This window comes from Ursus arctos, unplaced genomic scaffold, assembly GCF_023065955.2.
Source record: "Ursus arctos isolate Adak ecotype North America unplaced genomic scaffold, UrsArc2.0 scaffold_37, whole genome shotgun sequence".
Classification (NCBI taxonomy): domain Eukaryota; kingdom Metazoa; phylum Chordata; class Mammalia; order Carnivora; family Ursidae; genus Ursus; species Ursus arctos.
The window spans coordinates 4,122,793-4,144,654 of NW_026623053.1; the positions used below are offsets into that span (position 1 = coordinate 4,122,793).

At 38.4% G+C, this 21,862-nt stretch overlaps 1 protein-coding gene and 1 non-coding gene across 12 annotated transcripts in view; both read right to left on the minus strand.

Annotated features, from left to right (window-relative positions):
• The window catches only part of CHD8 (chromodomain helicase DNA binding protein 8), a 59,157-nt gene that overhangs the window by 9,510 nt on the left and 27,785 nt on the right, over positions 1-21,862 (minus strand). For 6 of the 11 annotated variants that reach the window (XM_048217777.2, XM_048217775.2, XM_026489931.4 and 3 more), the window contains exons 6-27: positions 18,628-18,810; positions 18,479-18,547; positions 18,060-18,115; positions 17,428-17,545; positions 14,418-14,501; positions 11,475-11,612; positions 10,113-10,234; positions 9,725-9,968; positions 8,647-8,823; positions 7,503-7,646; positions 7,023-7,278; positions 5,757-5,967; positions 5,101-5,296; positions 4,470-4,637; positions 4,101-4,280; positions 3,851-3,961; positions 3,307-3,503; positions 2,909-3,108; positions 2,648-2,804; positions 2,468-2,557; positions 2,079-2,182; positions 816-945 (exon numbers count right to left, since the gene is read on the minus strand). In XM_048217777.2, the coding sequence (XP_048073734.1) occupies positions 816-945; positions 2,079-2,182; positions 2,468-2,557; positions 2,648-2,804; positions 2,909-3,108; positions 3,307-3,503; positions 3,851-3,961; positions 4,101-4,280; positions 4,470-4,637; positions 5,101-5,296; positions 5,757-5,967; positions 7,023-7,278; positions 7,503-7,646; positions 8,647-8,823; positions 9,725-9,968; positions 10,113-10,234; positions 11,475-11,612; positions 14,418-14,501; positions 17,428-17,545; positions 18,060-18,115; positions 18,479-18,547; positions 18,628-18,810 (3,335 nt within the window). Of the gene's footprint in view, positions 1-815; positions 946-2,078; positions 2,183-2,467; positions 2,558-2,647; positions 2,829-2,908; positions 3,109-3,306; positions 3,504-3,850; positions 3,962-4,100; positions 4,281-4,469; positions 4,638-5,100; positions 5,297-5,756; positions 5,968-7,022; positions 7,279-7,502; positions 7,647-8,646; positions 8,824-9,724; positions 9,969-10,112; positions 10,235-11,474; positions 11,613-14,417; positions 14,502-17,427; positions 17,546-18,059; positions 18,116-18,478; positions 18,548-18,627; positions 18,811-21,862 lie in introns of all 11 variants that reach the window. The other 5 variants (XM_026489929.4, XM_026489933.4, XM_026489932.4 and 2 more) reach the window with 1 other exon arrangement.
• LOC113248501 (small nucleolar RNA U6-53/MBII-28) lies at positions 98-207 on the minus strand. The gene has a single exon (XR_003313520.1). It is a non-coding gene; the product is annotated as a small nucleolar RNA U6-53/MBII-28 (small nucleolar RNA).

Consider the following 21,862-nt stretch of genomic DNA (forward strand, 5'->3'; position numbering starts at 1 on the left):
CTGCACTGAGCAAACTAAGGTTGTGATCATCAAAGAGAAATCTCTGGACTGCAGAAGAGTGCATGGGTATTCATGAATTAAGCCAAATATTTCACATGCCCCTCAGGTCTCCATGTGAGAAGTTTTGTTAAACTCACTGGCACCCAAACTAGGGCAACACTGCCCTACCTGGTGACTCAGTATTAGCATGGCAACTCATCATCGAGGCATGTATCCAGACAGAGTATATGCCTGTATGTGTCAGGCACCATTAGGAGACGATAAATCAGGGCTAAAATCTCCTGAGGCTCTACCACTTAAGTGGCATAGGAGAGCTGCATGGCTATTATCTTTCAAGACAACCAGTTAAGTTGTCCTTTCAGCTACTGTGGCTGTACAGAAAAGCATTGAAAGAAAGAAAAGAAAAGGAAAGGAAAGGAAAAGAAAAGTGATCAAAAACTGATCGAAAAGAAAAGAAAAGAAAAGAAAGGAAAAGAAAAGAAAAGAAAAAGAAAAGAAAGGAAAGAAAGAAAGAAAGAAAAGAAAGAAAGAAAGAAAGACCAAAAACAACTGAATAGAACATCAAAGAAGCCATTTGGGAGTAACATTAATTTTCACCCTTGGTTGCATCTTATGGCAAATGTGTGGTTTTAGCCTATTTATGGAGTCTTTTCTGCTGGTTCCACTCTTTGTTAAGAATTTATCGAGTATAACCACCATTAGGAATACCAATGGGTTCAGTCAAGGCCAGAATTATGTTTTCTCTTTGCACAAGCAACTAAGAGCTTTCAAGGGGTAGAGCCAGAACTTCAAGAGAACTAAACACCAATGCTTACCCTTCTACTATGTCAGAGAAATTATCCAACACTCGATGTTCTGCTGCAATGGCTTTGTCATCTGGTCGACCAGCCTTTTCCAGAAAGCATAGGGCTGGGTCCGCCCTCATAGTATTATATTTCTCATAGCCTAGAAGAAAAAGGACCATAAGCCAAAGAAAAGAAGAGATGTAACTTTGTCTAACATGTACTGGAATAACTGAAATACATGAGCTACTTCACTCATAATGCAAAACATCAACTTGGACAGCTGTTGCGTTATATTACTGTTTTGAATAGTTCTACAGCAATTACAAAGAGTTTTATCACTAGTTATGAAAGATAGGAATTTCATCAGAATATTTACAGAATGGTGACAGACTTACATAGCCATTTAACTGGTAATTTTTCTATTATCATTCTTACTACACAGATGGGGAAATGAAAAAAAGTAAAATAATTTACAGCTAGGTCACACATTTTCAAAGGGTAAGAAACACCTGCAAACAAACAGGCACTGAATATCTGATGAACAGAGAATGAATGAATGACTGAATGAACATGATTCAGGATGTCTGGACTCTTCTAAACCTCCTTGTCTCAAAGGTAAATTTAAGACTAGAAAATGTTCACAGTTTTTCTTATCCATTAAAGTTCTCGAAAACATGTCATTTAAGAGCCATTATTTTTATTTTATAGAAATAAACAGAAAAGTATTTTTAAAAAGAAATGATATTCTAATTTACTAAGTCATTGGGCTGGAAGTTAGTAAGCACTCACTGCTTTTAATACCTAGGAATTGTTATTAGGCTAGACTGAAAAGGGTACCTCTCCCTTTTGGTACTTTATTTTTATTTCACTGTAGCTCACACTTCCATCAGAATGACTGCTGAATATTTAGACAAATGGGATGCTACATAAGTAGAACACTTTCACACAAATTAAGCATGGTTATTATTAATAAGAGTGGGCATATATTACCTCCCCTGATTTGTGGAACCTTAACTGAGATGCGTAGCATACAGATTGGTAACACAGATTAGAGAACAGATGGGAGACTGTCCCCACGTTAGGATTTAACTATCCATCTGGCCTTTTTGAACATCTATTTATAGGAACTAATTCCTTTGCTCTGGATATTTAAGAACTAGCTTCCTATTCAAACCTAACGTTATTGAGATCAATCAGAGAACTCAGTTATTGGCCATGAGCATTTTGCTACGTGTTCCATCTGTGGAAGTAAGTCTACAATAGGAAAGGAATAAATGAAGAAAAGGTACCTACCATGCTTAAAGACTCCAATGAGCAGGGACTTGTCAGCTTCACTGTCCCACCATGTTGTTGGAACCTCCAGCTGATCCACTACTGGGAACCATATGTCAATCTCACTAAAGGTGTAAGAGAGCAGAGTCAGCACAGCAATGAAGGAAATTAAAACGGCAATCCTTGGAAAGGTTATTATAAGTATCTTCTTTTATCCATTCATTTAAATGGTGATGGATCTGCCTATTTCCTTCCACTGGTATCAAGCATAAGATCAAAGACCTGATATACAGATCTTAATTACCAGTTATCCCAAAGATAGTATAGAATTAAATAAGTAAAACAATCTTTTCTGGAATAAGGCAGGGCATAAAGAGAAATACATAAAGAAAAACACAGCATAACTGTACCTGGCAATGGCACCCCCTAACACCTTCTCTGCCTGGTCTCCAATAACCTCCTGCCTCAGATAATATAGCATTCGTACCCGCAATAACACCCTAAAAGGGAGGGAAGAAGAGCTGGCTCAGTAATAATGCAGAAACTTTGAGGTGGAAAATGCTTTGATCTTTGCTAATTTCCACCCTTACTTGTTACACTGATGTTTTAAATGCTTCTTATAACTCTCATCTTGGAACAGAGTATCAGGATTATATTTCCGGATCCAATCTGCCTTATGGATATCAAAAGTGCTTTGTGACTTTACTTTTTTCCCCTTGCGTCCGCGGGGCACAGGGATAGACAGACCTGGGAAAGGGGAGACATTGAAGACTTGGATTGAGAAAAACCCTTGGACCTGAAAAAGATTAGGTAACCTACAGAAATATGAAAAGTAAAGAGTTGATAATTACCTGAATGATTCTGCAATTCTTTTGTCTTGCCATTTTCAGCAGGGCTAATCAAGTCCCAAATGAAGCCTTTGATATTTTCATCCCCACGATAGTGCAAAAGACAGTATACAAGGATGGCCCGGCAAATTGTCTCCACATCTCGTTCAGTCATACGTCGCTTGAAGCGTCCATGAGACAATATATCTCGCCACCGTCCCCAACTAGAAAAACAGAAAACTGTATTAATGTTTTCCTGGGGACTCCCAAAAGGTAGGAGACAAAACATCTGGGGAAAACATGGTACCAGAATAAAATTTTCCCATTATCCCCTCTTTGGCCAGAGCCTTCAATTCGAAGGGCAAACAGAACGTCCATCAGGATGGAAATACACTACCTCTAATGGCAAAGTGGGTTCTTACCCATACACCAAAAGGTGCTTTTCCACCCGAAAGCAGTCAGTGCGCCCATAGGTATGATGACGGTCATGTCGGCGAGAGCGTGGCCGCTCATCATCTTCACTTTCCAAATCAGAGAATTCCACTAGGTCATCATCTTTCAGAGTGCTGAAGTGGCGGGTCTGTTTTCGTACTCTAGGTGTGTCAATCACCAAGTTATTCTATACAGAGAACAGAAGTAGAAGAGTAACTCTCTTTGTGACAAGGCCGTGGGAAAGGAATTAAGACAATTATGGATTGAAATAGCCTTGGATATAACATTTGTAGATACTCAAAGAGAGATTTTTTTAGGACATGCAAAATAATCTCTAGGGACTCAGAAGCAAAGTTAAGTCGTAGATATCTAAGTTTTCTGGGGCTTCCCATGCAGAAAGTTTTTATAATGGCTCTTATATAAATATATCATCATAAACCAAGGTCAGCATCAAAGAATCAGAGCAGCTACAAAGGCTCCTGAAAGTAACGTGTCTTCTGTAATACTTCCTCCCTAAAAGAAAAGGAAGCTTACCTTGCTATTAAGTAGATCCATGTCCAGGTCAGCCTTTTTGGCCCACTTCTGCCAAAAGTTGGGGTCATCCAGAGAAATATCAGTCCTATTTTCAGAAGCAACAAAGCTTGCCTAGTGAGAACAAAGGAACAAAGTAAAGTTGACAACACCACTTTTTTGAGCAATGGGAAACCAGTAAATACATTTTAAATTCTGGTAGATTCCGGTCTCTACCTCTGTCTCCTTAGCATTTGGCACAGACAGAACATACCTTGGCAAACGTCGAACCCTTTCCTTCAGACTCGATGGTGATGGTTGTGGTTCGTCTTAACAAGATCTGGTCAATGTCTTCTTCACAAAACTTGGAGCCCTCATCATCTTCTTCCATAATGGCTGCGTATGCCCCTTTTCGTAAGAGATCTTCAATCTCCTTCTTAGAGAACTGTTGGATCTGCAAAATCCAATAGTAAAATGAAAAAACTAACAAGAGAATATAATCTAACCATATCATAATAATTTAGTTCATTATGTTTTAAGAAATATTTTAAGAAATCCAAACAAGGTGGTCAGATTCCTGTACAAAAAAAAAACCTGTGCCTTCCTCTATCACTATGACCTGCTACAGATTAAGAGGACTCACTCCGGTAATGTTGCCATCCCGACCACTCATGGACTGAAGCACAGCCTTATCCAATCCCAACTTCAGGCTAGCCTTATCAAACATCTCTCTCTCATAAGAATTACGAGTGATGAGACGGTACACCTTCACAGCTTTGCTCTGCCCAATTCGATGACACCGTGCCTGGGCCTGGTTTAAAAGAAATGGAAAGAAAAGGCAAAGATAACATAAAATTGGGGCGGGGGGGTGCAATTCAAAATACCAATTCACATCTATAAAGGAGCCATGAGATCAACTCAAAACCAAAACACCAGGGGTCAGCAAGCTATGGTCTGCACAGCCAACTGATTCTATGACATTTTACTGAAACGCAACCCCATCCATTCATTTATGTATTGTCTACGGCTGCTTTTGTGCTACAAGAGCAGAGATGAGTAGTTACAACAGAGACCGTATGGTCCCCAAAGCCTAAAATATTTACTAACTGGCCCTCTATGGAAAAAGTTTGCTGACCTCTCATGGAGACTGCCACCCTTAAACTAAGTAAACAATTCCATACTCTTTGAAGTACAAGTCTTTCTAAGAGATCCTGATCCTTTTGAAAAACTTCTTAGGTTAGGTAGTTAGCCCCTAAGACAATGATTTCCTCTACCTGCAGGTCATTTTGTGGATTCCAATCTGAATCAAAGATGATGCAGGTATCAGCAGCTGTGAGATTAATACCAAGTCCACCCGCCCGGGTACACAGCAAGAAGACAAAGCGGTCTGAGTCAGGCTTGCTGAAGCGGTCAATAGCTGCCTGTCGAAGGTTACCTCTGACTCGCCCATCAATACGCTCATATAGGTACCTGTATGGCAGTTACAGAAAAAAGTTTAATTAGTTAAGCAGATAAAGAAACCAAAAAAGCAGATTAGGATCAATACCAGCAATTCCATATCTCTAGTTGACCAAAAATCTTATCAGAGGGGCGCCTGGGTGGCACAGCGGTTAAGCGTCTGCCTTCGGCTCAGGGCGTGATCCCAGAGTCCTGGGATCGAGCCCCACATCAGGCTCCTCCGCTATGAGCCTGCTTCTTCCTCTCCCACTCCCCCTGCTTGTGTTCCCTCTCTCGCTGGCTGTCTCTCTGTCGAATAAATAAATAAAATCTTTAAAAAAAATAAAAATCTTATCAGAAAGTTGAGAGTGAGAATCTTAAATACTTCTTTTATCCCAGTTCTGGCCAACTTAAATTAAACCCAGGCCCTCCTACTTTTTACAGTTTTATGAAGCTAAAGTAAATTCAAGGCAAGGGATGACTTTTTTCTCACCTCCTCTGGATTAGATAATCCTCTAGGATATCTAGGCAGCGTACCATCTGGGAGAAGATCAGAACCTTATGGCCACCAGCTTTAAGTTTTGGAAGCAACTTGTCAATAAGAACCAATTTGCCAGCTGAACGAACCATGGCCTGCAAGTGGAAGTCATGAGGTATAATATGGCAAGCTTCTCGAAATTCTGTTAGGATTTTTTCTTCTGCACCTGCCAAAAGAAAAATCAAACTTGATGGTGAGATCCGGAGAAACATACTAAGGCTGTAGTTTACTTAGCTGAGATAAGGAAGCAAAGAAAAGTAATCTGACCTGAGATAAACATCTTTCTCACACAGAATTTCAGCACCCAAAAAATCCTAAATCATCTTCAACTGTGTTATACAAAATACTGCAAGCAAGTCAGACTTAAGATTGTAATTGGATAAAACATCTGTAACAACGAGAACTAGGACATTACTGCAAACAACTATTACCACCCTACTGGCATCCAAAACAGAAACTACAAAATGGAGTACAGATGAGGACATTTAACCAGAGAACAGAATGACCTGAGTTCTTGTTCATGAAATTCTACACAGCGAATCCCATATGATATTGAAGATTACGCAGGATCAAGGGGGAAGAACTAGAGAAAGACATTGCACGTAAGAATTGTTTTGAATTCAAGAACTGCCTGAGGGCGCCTGGGTGGCTCAGTCCGATAAGCGTCTGCTTCCGGGTGAGGTCATGATCCCAGGGTCCCAGGATCGAAAGCCCCACTCACATCAGGTTCCCTGCTCGTCGGGGAGTCTGCTTCTCCCTCTCCCCTTCCCACCTTTCCCTCCACCCTTCCCATGCTCACTCTCTCTCTCTCTCTCTCTCAAATGAATAAAGTCATAAATGAATGAATGAATGAATGAATGAATGAATAAATAAGGGGTGCTTGGGTGGCTCAGTCAGTTAAATGTCCAACTCTTGATTTTGCCTTAGGTCATGACCTCAGGGTCATTAAGACCAAGCTGCACAGCGGGCTCAGCACTCACCGGGGAGTCTCCTATTCTCCCTCTCCCTCTGCCCCCACGCAGGTGCACTCACTCTCTCTCGAAAATAAATAAATCTTAAAAAAATAAAAAAATAAACATAATAATTATTTTAAAAGAAGAATCCCCTTCCCTCTCAAAATTAAGCTGGATCAGTCAATGTATCCACTGTTCCTAAAGAATATTATTAGCAAGTGAACACAGGCGACACAGAAATGCAGGCGCTGTCCGGGAACTCTCTCACCATTGATGAGGTATGGGTGGTTGCAGCATTTGCGCAACTCCATCATAGTATTGAGTAGATTGGGCATGTTTGTATGACCTGCCCCTTTGGAAAGGAAGGAGAAATTCTTCTCCAAAATAGCCCGGTAATATTTCTTCTGGATATTGGTCAACTCTACTTCAATGATAGTTTCCTGTTTGGGTGCCAGGTTTTTTTCAACATCCTCTTTGAGTCTTCTTAGCATCATTGGCTTGAGAATAGCCTGTAGCTTTTGAACCTGTGCCCAATACAGGAGAGAAAAGAAATAGAAACTATGAGGACAAACATTCTCACATTACATGGAAACATGAAGAAATAAAATGAGAGCTTTCCATCATCCGAAAAATGTGGATTTTGTACAATGCCACAAACGACGTAGGCTCAAGAGAGGTCCTTGCGGCCCACGGCAACAGATGCGTGCCTAGTACAAACTTTACCTTTTTGTCTAGATAGACTTCCTACCTGTTCCTCTGTCTTGAGATCCCCAAAATCCTTGAGGAACTCTGATTCTGAAGGAAACTGTGAAGGTTCCAAGAAATGAAGCAAGCTGAACAGCTCCTCCACGGTATTCTGCAATGGCGTTCCTGTGAGTAGCACTTTGTGTTCCTAAAAATGGAGAAAGCAAAAAAATGGTAAAACGCAAAAATACAAAGGACTTCTGGGGTTTTCTATCAATTATATAACTTTAGCTTTAATTTTGTGATCTATAAAATCATGGGAATGGACCAGATTACTATCTTTTCTTTCACTTGCTCCCTCTTCTGATGAACACAAAACATTAAAACAAAACAAAAACCTTGATATTATTTAACAAGAATTTAAATATTAGATTATAAGCAAATAAAGAAATATTCAAAAATATGGGGTTTTTTTGCCATTACATACGCCTTTCCGCACTCAACTCCCCACAGATATCCTAATATATCCCCCTCTAGGGAATGTACCTGTGCTGGATTAAATATGGCCATTAATTCTTTGTAGTTCCTCCTATCAAGGTTCACCCCTTGAATCTGGGCTTGCCTTGTGGCTTGCTCTGACAAAGAGAATGTAGCAGAAGTGATATTGTGTGAGTTTCAGAGCCCATACCTCAAAGGCCTTGCAACTTCTGCCTTTGCCCTCTCTGGATACTGCCCTGATTCTACCATGTCAAGAAGCAAAGTCTGGCCTATTGGAGGATGACAGGTCATGTGGAAGATGACCCAGGAGCCCACCAATTGCCAGCTGCAGCCACATTACTGACTACAGGCAAGACGACCGAAGGGATGGCCTAGCTGTGCCCAGCCCAAGGTGCTGAACTCGAGAATCATAAAAAACAGTATTTGTTGTTTTAAACCACCAAGTTTTAGGATATTCGTTACGTAGCAATAGGTAACTAATACAGTATCCCACCTCTCCACCTGGTTAAGAACAACTAACACACAACTATCTCACAATTCTAAAATTTATAGGACTTTTATATGACTTTCAGGTGTCCATTCCCACAGGCCATACCCACCACCCAATACTAAAATCCTGATTTTTTCTCTTAGTTATATTAATTCCACAGGGAATTAGGGTTCTTTTAATTCCAGGTGTTTCCACCTATAAGTCAGTGTGAGGAACTCACCAGGTCCATGTGCTTGAGGCTATCAAGCAGCTTGCAATTACGGTTCTTTAGCCGATGGGCCTCATCAATGATGACACAACGCCATTCAATCTCACGAAGCTCAGGACAGTCTGACAAAATCATCTCAAAAGTGGTGATCAGGGCATCAAACTTGTATGCGCCTGGGATGAGGCGCCCCTAAGCATAAAGGCAATAAAGTTAAGAAAAGGCCTAATATGTACCTAAATGGGGACCTCTTCCGCACTACACATTCTCTTTTCTATATTCAGGCAGGGTCAGTAGGAAATACAAACAACATCACCACCCATCTCTGCTGCTGTGTATTTTCCTGAAAAACAGTGCCAAATCACTGAATGTAAGATACAACGTCTCTTTAAGAAATTCAGTTTTTCGGGAAAATGACAGACCTCACTGAATGAAGCTGAACACTTTTGACTCTACTGTATGCCTAGCTCATGTATCTCAGACCTAGATCTTTTGGTAGTTAACACTGAAATCCACAAATGTTGAGCACTGTTGAAATATACAAGACAAAACTGAAAGTGAAATAGGTAGTATCTGTTACTGTCTAAAAAGAATTGGATCAGTTTAACAAAATTAAAAGCAGCAAAACATGACTAAGAAAGGATGAACGATTCAAATTTTTATTTTCAAAATTTGTATAGAACAAAGGAACTAATCTTGATGAAAATTTTAGTAGACTTAAGAGAGGAAGTGGCTTAAGTTGATGAACTTAAGTACTGATGAACCTCAATACTTTCTTGATGAAAACTCATCAATGCTGATAAAATTCTATTTAAAAGGCATGTATTCATAGTCAGAACTTCCATTGATCAAATGTCCTTTTGATCAAATGCATCAATGGATCAATGGATCAAACTTCCATGGATCAAAATGTCCACTGGATAAAAAGAACAAAAGTTAAAGAAAAAATTCCCTGTGCACTTTAGGACAAAATGCCATAAATCACCTCAAAAAATCTTAATAAAAGTCTTTTATTCATATAAAAGCCTCTAAAATACCAGGTATCTTGGCCTACTCTCTCTAAACCATTATATTCCCATGATCTGCAACTCACCCGTGAATCTTTGCAGTACATTTCATATTGCTGAATCATCTGACGGCTGGCCAGACTGCCATGGTACACAATAGTGTTCATTTCTGTCCATGTATTGAATTCTCGCTCCCAGTTAGTAATTGTGGACAGTGGGGCAATGACCAGGAAGGGGCCATGGATGCCCACATTATATACCTCCTGCAAGAAGGCAATGGACTGGATAGTTTTGCCCAGTCCCATCTCATCAGCCAGGATACAGTTCTGCCTGAAGATTCATCATAGAAATAGAAAAGCATGTCAAAAGATAATGTCTTTTTAAACAGTACGTAAAAAGGAACTTTTCAACAGAAAGCAAATAAAAATAATTCCAGACCAAGCCTACATTTCATGGGTCTACTCTTTTCTGTACCTGTTATACCAATTAAAGAGCAGCCAGTTGACCCCTTCCAACTGATATTCCCGTAACTGGTTTCTGTTTTTATACTCATGTGACAGCTCCAACTTCTTCCAGGCACTTGCCTGTGGGCGATTCTACAAAAAAGAAAATTTGAATAAATGGAGTGAAAACACTAACAAAATTAGGCAAACTTACTAGGTAGTTCTAGTAGCTAATATTGATTCAAAAACATGGATTAAAAACATTTAAAATATATTCAAATTCATGAGTTCATAATAAAGTTTAAACTAAAATGAAGTTTAAAAAACTTAAAAAAAAAAAAAAAAAGAAAGAAAGAGGAAAACCAAGAGAGGAAAAACCCACTGGTCACTTTTGGAGGATGCTAGAGAACCACTTCATTATTTTGAAAACTGGGAAATAAAGAAAGAAAACAAAGCATCTATCCTTCTTTCCTATACCATCTGTACCTCAGAGTAACCAAATAGGAGATGAATCATATTTCTTTTTATAGTAGATTCTGGCTAATAAATGAAAAACATGATACAATTAAAATAACATCATTTTGAAATTCTTAAAGAATAGGCCAAGGCAATGATCACAAATGACTAATAATATCACAAAAGACAACCTGATTGAGTCACCTATGAAGCAGATTTAGTGGTCTCCCTTCCACATTTGATGAAGCCTTTAGAAGAGGGATATCTAATGGAACTGCCTATGATGATAATGTTTTATATCTGCCACTAGCCACATGTGATTACTGAGCATGTGAAAGGTAGCTAGTGGCTACTATATTAAGCACAGTGCTAAAAAGTTCCAGGGGACAGCACTGTTCTACATCTAACCATTTATGAAAAAATATAAAGAATAGAGAACACGTTAGAAGTTTCTAAGGGGGATGCAATTGGTAAACTTCAGACTATGAAAAACCCTAGAGAACCAACCACCTGATTTCTTCAAGAGAAACTGCAAAGAAGGGGGAAACTAAAATTAAGAGACATTTGAGACACATTAACTGACAGCAATATATAGATCTTTATTCAAAATACAATCCAAACAATTTAACAAAAATCAGAAGACAATCAGGGAAACATATATATAGTAATTGGTTATTTGTTGATATTTAGAAATGGTTAAATTTTCTCAGGTGTAAAAGTAGTATATACCTTTAGGCATAAACACTGAAATATTTACAGATAAATAAAGGAATCTGGGATTTGCTTTAAAATAATCTGGGAATTGGTACAATACACTATTTCTTTTACTTCTGTATATGTTTGAAAATTTCCATAATAAAAGGCTAAAACAACAACATAAATAAAAAATTAAGTCATTTCCTACATGGGCTTTACAATCTAAATGCAATGTACTTACCACTCTTTTGAGTTCTGGGTGCCTTGACTGGATCCGTTTAAATTCTCGAATCTTGCCCTCATCAACATCCTCTTTCAGCTCCCACGTACTATCCTCGTAGGGCAGAGAGCACCATTTCACCAGATAGTAAATTACAGGCTAGGAGAGAAAAAGCTAAAGCCTTAATAAACTGATTCTGTGTTCTCCCCTGTGATTAAAAGGGTAAGAATTTGACTACAGAATCAGATCACAAAGTGTTAATACCTAAAAAGTGCTTAAAAAAAAAAAAAATGGCAGGCTGGGAAGACCAGCCACAGGCTCCCCTGCTGAGGCACTGTACTATTTGAGGCTTTGATCATCTTTCCAGGCAATTTATCAGAATCTGTTCTAAGAGGCAAGGTTATACCCAGTAGTTTCTAGAACACTAAGCACTGAAACATTATGCCAATCAACAAGCAAATGCAAAAAATAAAATAAAATAAAATAAAATAAAATAAAATAAAATAAAATAAAATAAACTCTTTTCCTATATTATGTTGAATTAGGTTGAAAGTAAAAGATAGGGCTCTGCGCCATACTATTATCCTGGCACCATATTTAATGCAGTGGAAGAGTGGAGGCCAGGCTACTTTTCTAAGTGAGGAACAGATTAAACCCATTAGAGCAAAGCAGGGCTGAAATCACCGGGCTTCTGAGCTTCTGCAGCTCTGAGTGCAGATGCTACTTCAAAGAGAGCAGTCATCTGGTGGAGAAGAGATCTCCTTCTGAGCTAGGAGATAACTAGGAGAGGTGTCACTGAAGACAGGGAACGAGAGAGAAGAGAGGAGGGCCAATGCTCCAACGCCTACTACAGTACTGTGCTCTAGACAGGTGCTCTGCTGCGAAGGGACGGCAGCGACCTCGGGCAAAACGGCTCCTGTTCTCACTACTCAGATTGATCACTGCCCTGACTGCATCTCTATTTTTGGTTTCTATGAAAAAAGGATTAGATGGGGCCTAGTATAATCAACAAGAATCTCTATTATCAATTCACAGAATACCCCTTACAACAGCCAGCAAGCAGTCTGAAGATACAAGCACCTCGACAGAATGACAGATCAAGGAATCCCTAGAATTAACCTAGTTGCTCTTCTCCTATTTTCTTTATTATAGTGACTCAGGTCATTTTCTACATAAAGCCATTTGTCCAGGTCACGCATTTCCAGCATCATAACTTACTTTTCCAAGGACTTTATTTTTATAATACTGATTTCCACTATTAGGTCATGTAAAAGGATGACGAACTAAACTTATTTTGGGGAGGGGGAAAAATGGGTACACAGAATGTTGTTACCCAATATTAGGAGCAGAAGTTATAGTACCAGGAAACTAAAACATTTTCATCTATCTTGCTATTTCCAACACAGTCCAAAGATCAATTACTTCTGGAAGAGTAATAAGTATGTTGGTAGAGAGCATAAGATGTTTAAGACTGAGAAGGCTGAGATCCTGAAAATGACAAGAATTTAATAGTAGCTAACGTGTCCCTTCTAATAACTGGTCCATTTCCCACTCACCTCCCGCAAATGAACAATAAACAATAACTCCCACCCCAACCCATAAAAGCAGAATACATGTTTCTGACGCATGCTTGTCAGGATTTGAAGACACTGAATCGTAATAGGCCTTGGACGTCTAAGGTTCTGAGAAACCCTAAAGGCTTATAAAATAGAGTAAACGTAGAATTTTACAGAGGGAAGACTTTTGATTCTTAGGTCCTGTAAGGGTGATGTACGGAAACAGGCCACTTAGCCTGTGAGTGAGCCTAGCTCACCACCTGGCACTGACATTTTAACAAGGTTCTGTTGTTCTCTACTGGTCACTGGGTAAGCAGTAACTGTCAGATGTGATAAAAACTTGATGAAATGTGGCCCTACCAAGAACTGCTACTTGAAGTGAATAGAAAGTGATGAGTTCTAAGGGAATGGTGGTTCACAGTCTAAGTAAGTTTGAAATAAACTTAAGAGACAATGTTGAATTCACTGGTGGCTTAGATCTTTACAACTCTTATTTGGAAAATGAAAAAAGTGATTTATGAAACTCTATCAGCAGGTGTTTTAGCACATGTACAATCTGCTAAAAGAGCTTTAGTGCAGTGATTCCCAAATCAAGCTATGTCTGACAATCCCTTGGAGAACCAACTTAAAAATACAGACCTCTGGGTCCCACCCAGAGACCTACTGAATCTGAATCTGTATCTGTGGGAATGTGATCCCATAGTCTGTTTAAAAGTACAGATTCAAGGGGCGCCTGGGTGGCGCCAGCGGTTAAGCGTCTGCCTTCGGCTCAGGGCGTGATCCCGGCGTTGTGGGATCGAGCCCCACATCAGGCTCCTCCGCTGGGAGCCTGCTTCTTCCTCTCCCACTCCCCCTGCTTGTGTTCCCTCTCTCGCTGGCTATCTCTATCTCTGTCAAATAAATAAATAAAATCTTAAAAAAAAAAAAAGTACAGATTCAAATGCAGTAGATTGGTTTTAATGATAAACGAAAATGCATTCAACTGATCGTTAAGTTCAAAAAATAATTCTCAATGACCTGGAGAAAGCTATGAGTCTGTGCAGGCATTTTTATATTTATAAATATGGAGATCTGTGAAGTATCCCTATTCCTCTCCCCTTCTGTCACCCTTAACTGAATGTCTGGGGTCTCCCATATAAAATCTAAGAGAAAAAAAGATCAAGGTAAAGGAGTACTTGTTCATATAGCTCCTGATACTTACAAATACAGCTTCTTTATGAGAAGCTTTCCTTTTAGCCTCTCTCTCTATTCCCTTATCTTCCCAATATCATTCTAAGGAGCCCTCAGAAAAACTCAAAAATACCTTTTTGTCCAAGAGATTTTTAGCCATACCTGCATAATAAAGGATGGGCAAGCAGAGCAGCAGAAATCTCTGAGACCTTTGATATTCCTCCATGCCCCAACTCACCTCCCCATTGTCCTTGTCAATACTGTGAGACTCATCCAATATCCTGTCCACCTCGACATAGTCTGGGTTGAAGGGTTCTTCATCCTAGAGGGGTTATGAAACAGGCAGTAAGACCAAAAGATCACTGTCCAGTAAACCCAGCCTTCCACCCCACCTTTACCTGATGATCTTACTTGAAATTTTTTTTAAAAAGACGCCTTCAGAAGGGAGTTCCCCATTTTCACAGTATCAAATCCTAACAACTTAATTGAATCTGCACCCATCTTCTCACCTATTACAAGAGCAAGTATCTCCTAACAGAGGCCATTCTCTCTGTATATGCTCTGGATTCCATCCCTTCTCACCATCTTAGGAATCCCTCCCCTGGATCATTCCCATAAACACACAGATGTACTTTACTATTTCACATCTTAAAAAGACCTCCTATACTCTTCATCTGCCTGCAACTATTTTTCTGTTCTGCTTCATACCCAAACTTTCCCAACAGTTTTAACCACAAGTTATCTCCATGTCACCACCTCCACTGTCCAGCCACTCCACTCTTCCTTCCACTTCCTTCACACAACTAAATTACTCTTGTCAAGGTCATTAATGATCTCCAAATTGCCAAATATAATGAAACTTTTCTGTCCTCATCTTACTTTACCTCTACAAAGTATTCCATAATTCCTAATTCTCTCCTTTAAGCACTGTCTTTCCTTGGCTTTTCTGAGACACTAGACTCTCGTCTGTATTTATTTTGGTTTTGGCCAATTCTTGATCACCTTCACTGGTTCTTTTTCTTCTAAATCACTGGTATCCAACTTTGGGTGGTATCTGAAAGTAAATAACCCAAGGCTCCAAAGAAAGGTCTTAAAGAAGCTAAGGAAAAAAACTCTTCCTTCTTAAGGCACTTTTCCCTCTTGCATTTTATGACATATCTGCTTCCTAATCTTTCTCCTACCACTCTGGCATACAGTTCCTTCTCCTTCACCTGAACCTCTGAATTTGGGAGAATTCTTAAGCCTTGGTTCTGGGCTCATAGAAAGAACTATTACAGTAAGAAAATAAAGAACTATTAGAATATATAGAAATTCCCCCCCAGGTGCCTTTAATCATTATTAAGGTTTTAATAACTTTATATGCTGATAAAATCCAAATTTTAATTGCAGCCTGAAAAATCCAGATTTGTATATCTGTGCTTGCTAGAGATATGTCAAGGAATTTTAAGATTAACACAGTCTAAACTAAGTTCTTGATTTTCCCCAAATCGGCTACTTCTAACATCTTCCATATTTCAATGATCCCACCTCAACCCATTTGCTCAGACCACAAACCTGTCTATATAAGCCATCACACCAAGCCCTGTCAATTCTAATCTATCCATTCTATCCACTTGAAACTACTCTACTCTAAGCCATGATATTGCCTATTTAGAAATCTTCAACTGCTTCCTTACTGCTCATACTTTCATGCTTACTATTCTTCAATCCATTCTCCAAAGTCTAGGTGATCTTTTAAAAGTGGACACTGGACTATGTCTCTGACCTGTTTTAAACAATGTAATGATTTTCCTTTGCACTTAGAATAAAAACAAAACTAAAACCAAACTGCTTAAAAGGTCTGTACACACTGCTTGCCTAAATATCTGATCTCATTTTGGGCCTTTCACTCTCTTTTGTTCATCAACTGCACTGTCTTTTCAGTTCCTTGGCCTGTCTCAGGGCCTTCATATATGCTGTTTCTCATGCCAGTGATATTATTTACGTGGGTTCGCGGCCTTGCTCCTTTCATAATTCAATTCTCAGGGAAGTCTTCCTTAATTATCCAAAGTAGGTGTTGCCATCCCCTCCCCTTATGTCTCCTTGTGCTCCTTCTTTTCTGGCACTTAACACAATTTGAATTATTTTTTAATATTTATCCCTCTTCAATTAGACAGTGAGCCATATGAGAACACAGACCATGTCTGGTTTGTTCTCCATAGAGACTAGCACATGATAAATCATGAATGAATGAATGATTGATTTGGTTAAATGGCCTACCTAAATATGGAGATTTAATTGGCATATGAGTTAGTAGAGACTGGTTCAACAGTCACAAATTGTACATCTAATATCTGCTGGAATGGGATTACAGTTTCGTTGTACATTTCACAAATTATGCTTTAAAAGAACATAAATGAAAAAACACAACCCAAGTATTACTTTCATATAAAAAGAAATTACAAAACTACATGGTCCTACTTGTCCTCTCCAGGTGATGTGAGAAATAATTCATTTATTTGCAAACCTGGTGGTATCAAGTTAGCTTTATCATATGTATTCAGACGGAACTGGGGGTTTTTTGCTAAAACTATGCATTTAGTTCGTTCCATCCCTCAATCTTTCTTACTAAGACCTTTTCTCCTTTAGCTCTAAGCAGCTTTGAAAAAGAATCTGTCTTCTCAAGGCACTTAGTTCTGTATATACGATAAAGATGAAAAATCCCAATTTGGCAAAGGCGTACGTACACAAAGCTTTCAAAGCAAAATGGACAGTTAAAATATGGCTCAAGAGACCCTTATGCACACTACAGTGTTTAACCAGTAATAAGAGTGGTTATGGGAAACTAACATTCCTTTATCACCATTTCTTGTTATATTGGATTAGAAATTTTAGAAAATAAATGTCCTTTCTAAATGATATGGTTGCTTATGCCTACAGATACCATGAACTGCTACAGACTGACATTAGAAGAAGAAGAATGCCTCAAGTGAATCAGAGGTCAGTTTAAAATCTGTCTTGAAAATACTTCATGAATACTGAGCAAGTCAATACCAAAATATCCTATTAACTGATAAAAAGACCACATTTAGACCTGGTAAAACAAAGCAAGGGGCAAATTAAGTAAGGAAAGTCCAATGATAAAAATTAAGACTTCATACCCATATATACAAAGCAACTATAAATTTTAAATAATCGGTGAAGACTGATAACCCCAGTAATTTATGCTTCTGTGAAATAAATGATAGGCAATACCTATTCCTAATTACCTCATGAAAGAAGTGTCTCATCTGAGCCATTTTAGTTTTGAAGCGCTTTAGTTTTTGATGGATCCTTTTATCCTTCTCTAGTTGGGAGATGGTAGCCCATTCACAGTGTAGATAGGAGCTGAAGGGGATGGAAACAGCTGGTCATGCTGTGAGAAAGGGGAACTGGTAGGCTAGATTTGGGGATAACCCAGGAGCAGGCACAATGAGTACAACATACTTAAATGGGGAGACAGTGTCTTAGGTAAGTGCTTCTCAAGCTTGATTTTTGCAGACAAACACCTGGTCTTGGGCAGGCTTGAAAGTTTGCATTTCTAACAAGCACCCAAATGATGCTAATTCTGTTGGTCCACTGACCACAGTCTGAGTAGCAAGGGCTTAATGTCAGACTAAGGTAGAGAGGATCACAAGGGATTTTATCAGGGACCACCCTTACCCCACCTTCCTGTTGGGAAATAGGAAGAGTCATGCCAATTCCCGAACTTCTCTCTGAACATCTTCCTCAATGAAAACAACAATTTGGGCTAGGAGACTATTAAAAGGGGACACATTCCCACCCAGGAGAGACTATACAGGAGAACTTTTTACAACCCTGTGGAGTTTAGGGTGAAAAGCTTTTTGCACAAATCACATACTAGTTCTTGTACTTGACAAAGAATTCTTCTGCCTCAGTATATTGTCCAGAAGGAAGCTGAGAAGAAAGAAATTATAGTTATTAATAACCTCATCTGTCAAAGAAAGAACCTTTAATTTTCACTACTCATGGTAGAGCTTCATACCAGTGTTCCTAGAGTATATTACTGATGAGGGATTAAGGAACTAATCAAGTACTCCAATACAAGAGATCTGATAGCTGGAAAAAATAAGCCTTTATCATCCATTTTAAACAGATAAGCAAAGAAGAGGCAATAAGACAGTTCCTATTTTCTAGCTAACTTCCTCCACCATATCTCATAATTACACTGTAGTACCATACCCTGGCATCCAAAGGTGTTCATTAAATAAAGCCTGTGAATGCGGCATTACGGGTTGACATGAAGGGTTAAGGCCTCACCTCCTTCTTCACAATCCGCATAGAAAGCACTTTGTCTACTATGGCTGCATCTTCTTCACTAGGATTCTCCTGTAGCAAAAAATGCAGTCAGTCAACGAAGACTGTGAGGAGCAGGACAACCTCCCATGTTGCTTAAGCTCTCAGCTTACCACAAAGAACTGCATGGAAGGCAAAGTCTCGCCATCTGGTTCCTGCACTGGTTCAGGGAGGATAGGCTCAGTTTTTATTGGACCAGTTACATCCACTTCTTCTTCTTCTTCATCATCTGTGATCTTTATATCCAGATCCTCTGTATATTTTTTTCGCTTAACTTGGCGGTTTGAGCGTCTTTTCTGTAGCGGCAAGAATGGTTAAAATAACTGTGTAGGTAACTCAAAGAGAAAACCTTTAAAACTATTTGCCTATAATCGTATACTGAGATTTTACTCCAAAATCCCTATGAAGAACCAAGCGAAAAAGATAAAGAGCTTATTTATCAAGTTATAAGATATCAAACCATATAATTTATGTACCAAATACATATTACTTTGCCGAACTGTTTTATCAAAGAACCAGAATCCACCTGAAAGTAACCTGGGTATTACTGGCAAGAAGCTCTGGTAAAATGAAACAGGACTCAACCGCAGGGTGCAACGTGCTTTCCATAAGGAGCAACCCTGAAGTGCAAAGGTGCAAGAATGTTTTGTTACTAATTTTGCTATTTGTTTTAGTTCTAAGGTTTTTTTGTCTTAATAATTAGAATCATACTACAGTATTGTTCTGCTACTTACCTTTCTATTAATATTTCTTAGAGATGTTGTCCATATCAAAACATTTTAGATTTATGTTATTCTTTCAAGTGGTTGAGCAAACATTTTTGTAAGATTTTATTTATTTATTTTAGAGAGAGACAGCATGAGTGCACATGTGCATGCACAAGCCGGGGGAGGGAGAAAATGCCAAGCAGACTCCACACTGAGCATGGAGCTGGACTCGGGGCTCAATCTCAGAACACTGAGATCATGACCTGAGCTAAAACCAAGAGTCAGACGCTCAAATGACTGAGCCATCCAGGGGCCCTTAGTAAAACATTTTTTAATTAAGTAATTTAAGTAATACTTTGTAGCTCATGATAAAAAATTGGGAAGAATACAGAGATAAAATTATCATTTTTCAATCATGATTATATCATCTCTGAAAAACCCAAACAAACTAAATGAATTATTAGACACAGAACTACTGAAAATTAAGCAAACTTCCCTGGCATAAAATCAATTTTAACAAATCTCATTCTTATGTAGACTGAGCCATAAAATATAATGAAAGAGATTCAGGGCGCCTCAATGGTTCAGCAGGTTAAGTGTCTGCCTTCAGCTCTGGTCATGATCCCAGGGTCCTGGGTTCAAGCCCCGCATTGGGCTCCCTGCTCAGCAGAGAGCCTGCTTCTCCCTCTCTCTCTCTCTCTGTCAAATAAATACACAAAATCTTAAAAAAAAAAAAAAAAAAGAAAGAAAGAGAAAAAGAATTCTATATATGAAAACAAAAATATTACTTATCTGAAGAATTAAATTTAGTAAGAAGTACATAAAATCTGTATGAAGAAAACTTTAAAACACTCCAGGAAGACTTAAAGAAGACTTGAATAAATAATAAAATACATTGTCCTGCAATAAGATGACTTAATTCTAACTATATACATTACATAAGTATGACAAAATAAAATTAACACAACTTTTTAATTAGATAAGCTGATCGCAAAATTCAAAGAGAGAAATAAACACTTAAGAATAACCAGGAAAGGGTGGGGGAATGGGATAGACCGGTGATGGGTAGTAAGGAGGGCACGTATTGCATGGTGCACTGGGTGTTATACACAACTAATGAATCATCGAGCCTTACATCGGAAACCGGGGATGTACTGTATGGTGACTAACATAATATAATAAAAAATCATTAAAAAAAAAAAAAAAAAGAATAACCAGGAAAAACAGGAAAAGTGTGCTTGGCCTTACCAGATATTAAGGACACTAAAGAGCTATACTAATTAACAAATGTTGGTACCTCTCCAAGAAAAGATAAACAGGTCAATGTCCAAATATAGACTAAAATACTTATTTAAGTATTGGATATAGAACATGATAAAAATAGCAGTTCTAATCAGTGAGGGAAAAGTAGATTATTCTATAAATGGGTTTGGAAACAAATGGCTAGCCATCTAGAGGTTGAAAGAAACTAAATTACATAAAAATAAAAGATTTCAAAAATCTTTTTAAAAATCTTCAGAAAGGGACGCCTGGGTGGCTCAGTCGGTTAAGCGTACGCCTGGGACCAAGTCCCGCATCGGGGTCCTTGCTCAGTGGAAAGCCTGCTTCTCCTTCTGCCTGCCTCCCTCTGCTTGTGTGTTCTCTCTCTCTCTCTGACAAATAAATTAAATAAACCTTAAAAAAATTTTTTTAAAAAGACGTAACATTTCTAAAAGAAAGGGTGGAAGAATTTTTTATAATCTCGAAGTAGGAAAGATATCTCTAATAAATTGATCAATTTTACCTTGCGAAAAATTTAAGATATTTACATATCATAACAAAGTTGAGACAAATAACAAAGTGAGGGGGAAAACAAATAATCCATTTCCTAAGCATAGAGTTCTTTTGAATAATTAAGAAAAAGATCCACAACACAACAGAAAGATGGGCAAATATCATGAATAGACAGTAGGAAAAAAACATAAATGGCTTTAAATGTAAAAAGATGCTCACACTCATAATAAAATCAGTAATTACAAATGAAAACTAAACTGAGATACTTTTTGTGTTTTTTTGCACCTCACAGGTAAAATTCAGAAAGTCTGATCAAATATTGAAATAGGAACTTGTACATACATTGTTGGTCAGAGTACACATGTGCATAACCTCTATAAAAGAAAAATTGACAAAACCCTTTGGTCCAGAAATTCCACTTCAAAGATATTATCCTACAGACAAATCTGCACATTTATGCAAATCTTTGTAGCATTACTTGTAGTAGTAGAAGACCAGAGATAACCTTAATGCCCATCAATACAGGACTAGTTAAACAAATTATGGTATAGTCAAAATATGGAATACTATAGAAATATTTAAAAAGAATAGGTAATTGACAAAACCAAATACTGAAGATGTGGAATTGGAACTCTCATTATCGCTGAAAGTGTAAAATGACACAATCACTTTGGAAGCTGACAGATTCTTACAGAGTTACAATGTTTATATGTGTAACTGCCCTATGGTCTAGCAATCCTATTCCTTAGCTAGGAGAAATGAAAACCCGTGTCCAAGAAGTACTAAGACTGTTCACTGCAGCCTTATTCATAATAGCTCCAAATGGGAAACAATCCATATGTCCATGAACAGTATACACTTGCAGTTA